Below are 11112 nucleotides of genomic sequence, written 5' to 3' on the forward strand. Positions count from 1 at the left end.
CCACAAGCTCTGTAATTAGTGGCAATATGGCTTTCAGAAAAATATACAGATACATAATTCTAGGCTGAGACCAGTGTTTGTGACTAAGTCGCACTCCGCGCACAGATTTGCTACTAAAAAGCCAAGATTTAAGAGACTCGTGCAGTCTGACATTCCAGGCTCGGAAGGTCCTGTGGGTGGTCGTCTCCCCTGGTGGGAACGGTGGTAAATGTAGCTGTTCTTGCTGGTGTGTTCAGGTAGTTAGACCAAAATCAAAGCAGATTCCAGAGCGGCAGAGCTGTTTTAAGTTAATTTTAAGTTAACTTCCTGCAGAGATTCGTCATGCAAGGACAAGACTTGAGCTTTGAGAACTTGAAAGGGTGGAGTGGGAGGTCGTCATTATCACTGACACCCAACAGGCGGCCCAAAACAGGCCTGGTGCGTCCGCAGGGCCCCGCGACAGTCTTTCGCCCCGCAGGCTCACGCACAGGAGACAAGCACCGGGCGCGCGGGGTGGAGGAGCGGGCCGCGGTGCGGAGGGAAGCGAGCAGGGAGGGTGGATTCGAAGAACATGACAGACAGAGAGCCGGGCCCTGTTGGATCCAAGTAGGAGAGTTCTTTCCCAGCCAGGCGGCGTGCAATCGCCCACATTCGGGAAACTGCGCCGGGAGTCGTAGCGCCTCGGCTCCGACAGACATGCGCGCCCGTGTCTCCGCAGCCGCGTGGCAGGCGGGGCGGGGCGGTGCCGCAGCCGGACTCCAAGTCCCAGCGGCCCCCTCGGTGGCCGGGCGGTGTTGCCCGGGGAGGCCCTGCGCTCTGCATGCTGGGCCTGTAGTTCCGGCCCCCGCACCGCCCACGGCTCCGTGACGTTTGGCGGCCGCCACGCCTGCGCCTGCGCCGCGGGCGGGCTGGGCCGCGGCGGCCCGTGCGAGATGCGCGGCGGCTGCCTGGGCGCCAGGCTGCTGCGTGGCGTGGGCGGCGGGCGCGCGGGGCTCGGGGCGCGGGGCGTCCGCGCGGGCGGCGCAGCCATGGCGGCCGCGGAGAGCATGACCCAGCGGATGGTCTGGGTGGACCTGGAGGTGAGTGGGGACCCGCGCGTGGGACCGGTCGGCGGCGGCGGGTGGGGGGCCGAGGCGCTGTCGGACTCCGGGCTCCACGTGCAGCCTTCGGGACCCCCGGTGGGCGGCGCCCCGCGGGGCTCCGAGATAACCCAGCCGCGCCCCCCTTGCGTCGGCGGGGAGACGGGCCCTGGGGGGTCCGCGCGTTCAGGGGCCGGCTCGGCGGGGTCCGCGCGGGGACTGGAGCCCGGTCCTGATGTCCCCGTTTCGTGCCCACGCGAAGCCCCCCTCCGTCCTCGGCCGCCCAACACACACGCCCAGGAGCCTATTTTCTCCTGTGTGAAATGGGGGTAGGAACAGTACCGCCTACGTTAGATTGGGATGAAGATCAAGTGGCGTAGTTAATACGAAAACTTTGTAAACTCTGCCGAGCAGCAGTGATGTTAGTGACCGAACTCTTCCAAGCTTGAATGCCGTCAGCGCTCAGTTTTGCTTGCTCTGCGTCTGTCTAGAGTTGAGCCGGACTCCCGTACAGCAGCCCTTGGTAAATGTTTATTGAAAAAAATGACTCACATTTAGTGCCTTGAGGACTCGCCCAAGGATCCTTTATCCTAGCTGTGGGATATAAACTGAGTATGCTTAAGGGAATTGCTGTTAAATGAACTTGGGGAAAATAAGCCAGAAAAATGGTTTTGTGTATGTTCTATACTTTTTATTGCAGATGACAGGATTAGACATCGAGAAGGACCAGATTATTGAGATGGCCTGCCTGATAACTGACTCTGATCTCAACATTTTGGCGGAAGTAGGTGATAACCATGTATTACAATCTTGCTGTTGAGTGTATTGTAACCCTGGGTCCTGAGGTCCATATACATATTAAGGTTTCAAGTCATCGCTCTGTCGTAGTAGAGTTGGGTCTAGAACCAAAGCAGTCCACCTCACAGCCTCGTGTTTTTCAATAGGCCGTGCTCCAAATGACAGAAACATAAATGCTGTCATTTACCAACACTTACTGTGTACCAGGCACAGTTCTAAGTGATTGACATGCATACAGCCTAGTCCTCGCAACAGCTCCAAGACAGGTCTGCTGTACTGGTTTATAGAGGACATTGTGGCATAGCTGTTGGCTACTTTGCCCAAGGCCACCTGGCTGGCCCCCCGGGGGAGCCAAGAGTTGAAGGCAGGCAGTCTGGTAAGACAACCCGTTGTTATCCCATCAGGATCAGTGATTGAGGCCGCAGCCTGAATCTTTTGTCATAATCTTAACTTGACTTTATACGCAGCATTTCTAGGCTCTGCCTTCTCAATAAGGATGTGTGATTCTTCTAGGTCTGTGTTAAAAGATTTTAGAATTTATGTTAATGTAGGAGCATAAAATGTTCTCTGATTGACATGGGGCATGATGAAGGCTTCAACATGTTGTTTTTAACTGAAATATTAAGCAAAACAAAACACATCTGTCGCCTTTGGGCCAGGCAGGAAGCATTTAGAAAGTGTGTGGCAGCATCTGACGGCCAGAGTGATATCCCCGGCCTTGAATGACGATTTCATATTGTCAGCAGGAGTCAGAGGTAGGGAGAAACTGTGAAATGGGAACACAGTAGATGTCTTGTTAATAGTTTCCAGAAGGTAGGATTGATGTGTTTCTGGTTACATGGTAAATTTCATGATTCCACAGTTAAAGACTTCCACTTAATTCCTGGGCAGGTGTAGGAAGGGCCAAGGCAGCATTTACAGATGAATTGCTATTTTTGTAGAGAACCAGGCCTCTAAGTTTTGGAGTACCTCAGGGTGGGAGGGTGGGTGGAGGGTGGGTGTCAGCTGGAGGAGAACCATGGGACTGTATTTTTCATTGTAACAGCTAGGTCTTTTTTTTTTTTTAACTTTATGTAAATGAAGCCCTGAGTTTTAGGTTTTGTTTTTTCTTGTCACTTGGAACTTACTGGAGATGAACAGTGAAGAGAAGTGTTTTTATTTCGTCAGCCCTGCTTACCCTTGGCCAAGGAAGAGTTTTTCCGTTGGGTTGTTGATACACTGTCAGTTTGATGGACCATTACTTAATATGCGCCCTGGGGGGAATTTGGGTCTGTATTCCCACCGCTGCTCATGAGTGTGGCACTGGTAAATAGACTCAGATGAGGAGAAGGATGTTAAAAAAAAAGATGTTAGGCCCTGTTGGCGCTTAAGTGTCAGTCTGCGGAAAATGTTTTATTCTTGTACATGAGTCTGAAGAACGCGTCTTATGCTGGTGGGAGAGCAAACATCCTACTCTGGAAGTTTTCCTATTGGTGGCTTAGTGCACTGACCTGGGATCTAAGTCAGTTACGTAGTCTTAGAATTATGGTTTCTGTGTTTTCCATCATGGTAAAATCATTTTTTACAATATGAGGTTTTTGGCTTTTAAAAAAACATGTTATCATAGCAGATTTTTTGCTTTGTGGAGATTGCCATAACCAGTTTTCTTGTTTGGCTGAAAGTTCTTGTTAGCTGTAGGGTGTCAGGCATATTTTAGTCACATTCCACCCATTTCTCTCAGTGACTGCACACTGTAAACACCTTCACAGTTATAATACCTTGAATTTATAGAGTGCTCTTCCAGAGAGTTAAAGAACTTTCATATCTGTGATTTCTTTTATTCCTGTGAACCCCTGTGAGGGAAGGGGAGCAGTTTATTACTGCTATCATACAGGAGGTCAGCCCAAGGTGACTTGCATTAATGCCAGGAATTGGGCTTCCGTTCCTGCTGGGAATGTACACGAGCGAGTGAGACACTCACAGTTGAATGTTTTGTTAAACTGTGGAGCTGAGAATTTGAGGGCCACTATTTTTTTGAGACATCATTACCTTTTTAATTTTTTAATATAAAAATACTGTTAAAATTAAGCGGTATAACTTTATCCAAAATATATGTATAGTAAGCTGTTAGTTTTTCACCCTGTTCTCATCCTGCCTCATCCTCCCCGAAGTTTCTGTATTTTCTTGGTATTTTGTATGCATATATAAGTGTGTGTGTGTGTGTGTGTGTGTGTGTGTGTGTGTGTGTGTGTGTGCGCGCGTGCTTAAACAAGTGTAAATGAAGTCATATGCACATACATGCTGTTCTGCAATTTGTTTTTTTCACTTGGCAGTACAGACACTTTCCAAGATGAACTCGTAACAGGGGTTGCCAAGTTTTTCCTAAAGACCAGATATTAAATATTTCAGGCTTAAGGGTGCTGCATGCCTGTCACGTTTGTCTAACAGCCCTACATATGTAAAGATCATTCCTCGCTTGCTGGCAATTTGAAAAAAAAAAAAACAAAAGCCATTGTCTGGGGCTGTAGTTTGCTGACCCTTGATAGATATCTGTCCTCTATCAAAAGGCACTGAAGTGTTCACTTGTGTGTGTGTCTGTGTGTTCATTCTTTGTTTTTGACATAAACAGTGCTGGCACTCATGGGGCCCAGTTTCAGAGTTAGCAGAGTGCCCTCGTTACTTACTGTCTCTGGTATACGTATTTCATCCTCAAAGCAGCTTAAACTTCACCTCAGACACTGAGGTTGTCCCTGTTGATGATGGGTGACTAATGGCTTTTCCCATCCATAGGGCCCTAACCTGATCATAAAGCAGCCAGACGAGTTGCTGGACAGCATGTCAGACTGGTGTAAGGAGCACCATGGCAAGGTAACGGTACCGAGTGACAGGGCTGCTGCGTCGGGGGTCAGGGACACGCCTGTTGCTCCCACGCCCGGATTCTGTCGCATTGTTGATGGGATTAAAGAAGGGTTAGAGGAAGATTGCTTGGCAAGGCTGGGGAACTGCTCTGTTTTTCTGTCATCTTTGGGAGCTCTCGTTGCCATCCTCTCCCGAATGTCCGCTTTGTTCCTCTCCTGCATTTCAAGTCTGTCGCGAACGCATTGTGGATTGTCGAGTATTGCTCAAGTCAGTGTTTTGGATAAGGTTAGACATCAACTTTCATAGGTGGGGGGAATGCTGCTTTCCTGTTTACAGTTGTTTCTTCCCAAAGCTTATGTCCCTGGACATTGAGCATTGAGCACCATCTTTTTTGACTAAGTGGAAATGCTATTAACAATCAGGAACAGCGTAATTGACTTGAATTCCTTATAAGAAAAAAATCAGTGCAAAGATGGCAGTTTCAGTTTGAACTTGAGCTCTGTAAATGATGTGGTCACTAACACTTCCTTAAATTTGGCACAGAGTACAGAGCATGTCCATCTGTGCTTATATTTGCCCATTTTAGATGTGAAGTCTCATTTCCGGGTGCCTTTGAAAGCTGACCTCATATGTTTCTGGTGGGGGCTGGGGATTCTCTCTTACAGTCTGGTCTGACCAAAGCGGTGAAGGAGAGCACAATGACATTGCAGCAGGCAGAGTATGAGTTTCTCTCCTTTGTGCGACAGCAGACTCCCCCGGGGCTCTGTCCGCTTGCAGGTAAACCCCCACCCTGTGTGTGCTTGTGGCTAGTCTGCCGTGGTACTGGTTCAAGAGACTGCAGTTCGAGAAGGATCAGCTGAGGTCGCTGTGGCCTGGACTTAACCCTGATTTGGATTATACATTTTTGTGTTCAAGTTCCCTTTTATAATTCATAACATGAATATTGGGAAAATACCCTGAAATCTGCCATGAAGTCTGGAATATACAGACTCACTCAATAAAATTTCTCCCCAGATTTTGTTACGGAGAAATTTCAGATGTACAGAGAGGGTGGCTTCAGTAATTAACCTCGTGCCATGTTTGATTTACCTGTGTGGTTTCTGCTGGGCATTTGAAAGTATCGTCCAGGCGTCCTGACACTTCATTCCTAAACACTTCATCAGACATTTCTCAAGAATAAGGACATTTTCTTATGTAAACATATTATCACATTTAAGATAATTTAAAAAATTCAGTAACATCATTCAATATCTAGTCCACATCTGAAATGACTGTTTTTGAACTAGGATTCACTCGACTCATATATCTTATTACTTGGTTATTAAATCCATTTAATGTCTTAATCTAAAATGTCCACCTATTTTTTTTTTTCCCTCGTGGCATTGACTTTTTAAAGAGACCTGGACAGTTCTACCAGGATTTTGAAAAGTCTGCCGCTGTCAGAGAGAAGTTAATGTTCTGTGGAGGTGTGTGTGCATTTGTATATGTAAATTGATGTGGTTGCTAACACTTCCTTAAATTCGGCACAGAGTACAGAGCATGTACATATAAATTTTCCCTCTAGCTGATGTGGGTGGTGTCTATTTTTAAAAACTCATTTAAAATTTAGTGTTTTTAATGTATGTTACTACATGGAAATATGAATATGGATATGATTTGTTAACATTGGAATGTGAATAAAGGTTTACTTACCTGTTTCAGTTAAATTTTTAGTGTTAGTAGTGTGGGTTTGGTGACACTGGGGGAAAATCTGCACATCTGTATGGTCTAAGTAACAAGTAGATTTGTGTGTTACTCTATGTGGAATGACAGATTCATCCTTTTGTCTATGTAGAGAGGCCATTTATAAATATATTATGAGCTAGACTGATTAAATACTCCAAAATTTCCACTCGTAATCAGATGCACTCAAACCTAATTTAGAAATTTTGAGATGCTTTAGGGGTTGTTTGAATTAAAAATATCACCTCCATTTCAAAAGCAGTGTGTGAATTTTTATGTCCTCTTGTATACTACTAGAAATACACAGACGCAGTGTGCTTCGTGTCTTTCTAGGAAATTCAGTTCATGCAGATAAGAAGTTTCTTGACAAATACATGCCCCAGTTCATGAAACATCTTCATTATAGAATAATTGATGTGAGCACTGTAAAAGAACTGTGCAGGTAAGGGCTATATGTAGGATCCATTAAATTGTCTCATTTAGCATTTTTCAATTGAAAATTTGTGGAAAACAATTGAATAAAGCTGTAGAACTGAGTGTATCAAGTGGGTGGATAAACTCCTCTTCCCATTCTTGCCTGGGCAGGACCTTAATCCATTCCAGATAATGGGAATTGGGGGAGCTAATGTCAAAAATCTTCTGTATACATTTTATTAATCCAGAAAAATTTATTGATCACCTGTTCTGTGCCACGCATTAGCCTAGGTGCTGGGAACATAGAGATGAAAAGTTGTTAAATAACTTAGAATCTCGTGAGCTGACAGATTCGTAAAAAGACCCTGAAAGTACACAGTATGCGGACGTCTGTGATGGAAATGTGCGTATAGAATAAGGAAGGCACAGGGAAGGAGCCCCTGTGTTGGAGTGAAAGCTTTATAAAGGAAACATCTTTTGAGATTTAAAGAAGAGTGGAAGTTTTCCTGGCATTTGTCAGGGAAAAGCATTCCAGACAGTTGGCGGAGATATGAAGATACAGGGGAGGAGGAAGGTAAGGGCAAAGGAGTTAAGGAATTGCAAATAGTTCATTAATGCTGGAGTGGACAAGGTTGGAGGTGAGGCCAAATTATGAAGGGCTTGTATGCTGTGCTGAGTTTATCTTGTAAGGGGGGGGGGTCCTTTAAAGAAGTTCCCAGCAGAGGAGTGAGGAGTGAGTGCTGGGATTAGATTATCCTGATCAGAAGCTTGTAAGGGAAGAGGCAGTTTCCACCTTCTTGGGGTGAGAAGAGTGAGCTTGGGGGGACAGCAGCTGGCTGGTGAAGAAGGGTATGGAGACAGAATATTTGAGAAAGTCGGCACAGTATTCAGTGCTTGAATTGGGGGAGTGAGAAGTTCTCGATTCTTGGGCAGTTAGGTGGGTGATGGGACTGTTCAGCGCAAAGGGGGACGTAAGAGGAAGAGGCGATTTGGTGGATGGGGGCAGGGTGGTGTTGAGAATGGAATGTATAGTTTTATGTATGTAGAATTAGAAATGTCTGATGGATTTATGGGTGGAGAAGTCCGGCTGGCAGTTTGCTGTCCATTACCGACGAAACTCGGGGAAGGCTGGGGTGCAGTGCACAGGCTTAGGGGTCTTACACACTGGTGGGCTCGCCTGAAGAGCGTGCATGCAGTGGAGGGAGGAGAGGGTGGAAGTCGGAGTCCCAGGTGAGGACTGTCGCGACCCAAGTGTTTTTTTCAGTGTTAATCAATTACTTGAAGGAGATAATTCAGTGTGTTTGAGACCGTCTCCTTTGAGAGTTCCATTTTTGCTGTGTATAGACGCTGGTATCCAGAAGAGTATGAATTCGTCCCAAAGAAGGCTGCTTCGCACAGGTGAGTGTGGGGCCTTCCTAGTGCGTGGCGGTCCGACCCGTACGTGACCCCCGTTCCTGGCAGCTGAAGTGATGTCTCTTCTCCACTCTCTTTCCTTGGGGGAAACGTCAAGGTCAACCAGCATAAGGATGCCTTTTTTTGCTAAGATTGTCAGGAGTCAAGTACCCCATTCTGAGATATGTAGCATCTTAGGTCTTCACTGCAGTTTTAAAACTTTTAGATGACTTAGTTTGTAGGTGTGGTGAAGTAGTCTGTAATCTTTCTAGGAGTGAACCGTAATAATTTTCTTCCCAGCAAGGATACAGACTTGGAGGCATTTACAGTGAGAACACTTTGTGTATAGCCGTGTAATACAGTTTGCTTCCCTTTGACACTTTTAAGTTTTGTGGATTCCTTCTGTCACGTCTACAGACTCAGGCACAAGCGCGCGAGGAGTTGGAAGGGCTTGTTTATCTAGTGGCCTTTACTGGCTCTTTAACTTTCTTTTTGATTTTGTAGTTTTTCAGGAGGAAGAAACATAAAGCTTGGGGGCAGCTGGGCAGCTGACCACTGAGGACTTGCCCACTTACTGGGCCCCTGCCACGTGCTGTGCACAGTTATAGGCAAACAAAAAGCAAGTCCCTGTTCTGCAGAGCCTGGCATTCTAATGTTGTCTTGGGGGGACGTGTACCCAGCCTAGGTAGCACAAGGGGACAGGGCTAGAGTTGCTTATCTGAAACGGCTGGGAGTTGATGTTTTGGACTTTAGCGTTTTTCAGGTTTGTAGAAGCGTGGTACTGTCCCTGTACTGTTTACCATTATGCGGCACCCCAACAAGGTCTGAGCAGCCACCCCGTGATCACACACATGGATAGCTCTTCAGTGAAACAGGGATATTCTCCACAGATGGCATCACTCGGGACTATAAGTAGCCTCCCATCACGGTTGGCAGGCGGCCACAGGTGACGGAAGTCCTTCGGGCTGAGAACACCATTGTTCCCTTAGCCACAGCAGTAACTCGTAAAGCCCTTGCACTAAAGTCTGGGCAGGTTATTCTTGTGCAAGGCTCATCATTCGGAGCCTGTGCGTTTGTCTGCACGCTGTGCTAATGACCTTGGTCCCTGATTGCTCAGACTGCAGCGGAAGAGCAGCAGCATGCTGGGGGGGTGAGGGGGGAAGGCTGCAGATGGAGGCCGGCTGCCGCCGATCTAGCACAGACCACCAGGGAGGGAAGGTCGGTCCTCTTCTCGGGGTAGGTGCTGCCTGGTCGTCGTGGTTACTGCGGGGACCGAGTCTGAGTTAAGTTTGAGTATGTCATTATATTTTGTGGGCATGATTAAGTATTGCACAATGTTTCCCAAACTCTGTTCCATGAGTTGGTAGTAAGTATTCCACAAATGTGGTCGGTTAAGTTTTAGAAATACCGTGTATGTGGGAAAACAGCATAACCTCTTCTTGTGGGATTCCCGGTGCACGTTAGTGCCTTACAAATGCTTTGCAAAGAACTTCAGAAAAGAAATGTTTAGTTTGTCCTAAACTTACTTGACCGTGGAATTCTTTTTTCCGTGGACCACCTCACCATCTTATGGAACAGTTTGGGAAACATTAACCTGCTATATTTTAGAAAAAACTTGTGTTACTGAATTTATTTTGAAAACAAAGTGCTTCCCTTTGCCTCCCTGAAACGCTTGCCCGGCGACGCCAGCTGGTGGCATTTACGGTGGCTCCTGCTGTTCTTGGCTGCTGCTGAGGGGCTCTCTCTGTGAGCCGTCCCGCTCCGTTCCCGGGCGCCTCACTCCATGCCATGTGTTTGCTCGTAGGGCACTTGACGACATTAGCGAAAGCATCAGAGAGCTTCAGTTTTACCGGAATAACATCTTCAAGAGGAAAACAGATGAAAAGAAGAGGAAAATTATAGAAAATGGGGAAAACGAGAAGACTGTGAGTTGATGCCGGCTCTCATGCTGCCACCACATGGTTCTCAGGAAGCAACTTCTGGTGGTTTTTTGTTTTCCCCCTTTTTCTTTTTATTGGTTCATGCTGATTGCTTGGCAGAGCACGTTCTTCAGTTACCTTGCATCTCCAGATTATTCAAGCAGACAGCACCTGAAATATTATTTTCTCCTAATATTCTGTTTTCTTTTATGACACAGCAGCCCCTTTGAAAGTACCAGGTCATGTCCACCCCTGGGTACATACCTGCATTTGCTTCTAGATCATATCTTTTGTTTAAGAAAATAGTAATAAAATAAAGCTAGTCCTACTGAAATGCAAACCTCTCTGTACCATCTATTCTTTAGTAGTTTAATCATTGGAAAGTGATGGCTTTTTCTTTTCTGAGTGGTATGGCTAAATTTTCTGAGTGGTATGGTTTAAATTTTCATAATGCCATTAGGAATGGATTGGGTCTCTGTTAAACAGGAAGGGAGCTGGTTTTGCTTGACAAGTCAAGAAAAGAAAACTAGAGGTCGATTCAGAGAAGCACATGTGGGCTCATTGCTGTAGTTACGGAACTCACAGGTCTAGCATAGCTACTTTCCCCTACATTCAGGAAATTCAAGTAAGACATCAGACAGGGATTCTGAAGTAGTGAGTGTGGTTTATTGACCATATGCTCTGTGCAGGGCAGTCACTGCGCTACGTCTACGCAGAAGTGAATAGCTGGCTGCCCCAGGCTCAGTGGCCAGTAAGTGTTTGAGAAGGGATTTCAGTTGGCATATCTTCACTCCTGAGTGTATGTACTTTAGGGCATAGCATTATCGTGAGTCCTCAGCCAGAGGGTGCATTCAGATCATCTGTAGAATACATCTTATTGTGACAAATGCTCCTTGAAGAGAAGAAATCAGAATTGGGAAAGGCACACCAGCGACCTGTCTGCTGGAGAACCACTGGGCTGAACGACTTCT

At 46.4% G+C, this 11112-nt stretch overlaps 1 protein-coding gene across 2 annotated transcripts; it reads left to right on the forward strand.

Annotated features, from left to right (window-relative positions):
* Positions 1-866: 866 nt before the first annotated feature.
* REXO2 (RNA exonuclease 2) lies at positions 867-10481 on the forward strand. 2 transcript variants are annotated; one of them, XM_036919806.2, is made up of 7 exons: positions 867-1058; positions 1759-1842; positions 4626-4703; positions 5360-5471; positions 6750-6858; positions 8175-8228; positions 10027-10481. In XM_036919806.2, exons 1-7 carry the CDS (start codon positions 912-914, stop codon positions 10154-10156), a joined length of 714 nt encoding a protein of 237 aa, XP_036775701.1. In that variant the 5' UTR covers positions 867-911; the 3' UTR covers positions 10157-10481. The 2 variants fall into 2 exon arrangements, with proteins under 2 accessions (XP_036775701.1, XP_036775702.1); XM_036919807.2 differs by lacking the exon at positions 6750-6858.
* Positions 10482-11112: the final 631 nt, after the last annotated feature.

This window comes from Manis pentadactyla, chromosome 13, assembly GCF_030020395.1.
Source record: "Manis pentadactyla isolate mManPen7 chromosome 13, mManPen7.hap1, whole genome shotgun sequence".
In the NCBI taxonomy this organism is placed as follows: domain Eukaryota; kingdom Metazoa; phylum Chordata; class Mammalia; order Pholidota; family Manidae; genus Manis; species Manis pentadactyla.

Excerpts from the sequence above, each read along its gene's own strand:
- REXO2 (XM_036919806.2), top strand. The coding sequence starts at position 912 with ATGCGCGGCGGCTGCCTGGGCGCCAGGCTGCTGCGTGGCGTGGGCGGC. Across the intron at positions 1,843-4,625 it reads ATCTCAACATTTTGGCGGAA|GGCCCTAACCTGATCATAAA; the intron begins GTAGGTGATAAC and ends TCCCATCCATAG. Across the intron at positions 4,704-5,359 it reads GTAAGGAGCACCATGGCAAG|TCTGGTCTGACCAAAGCGGT; the intron begins GTAACGGTACCG and ends TCTCTCTTACAG.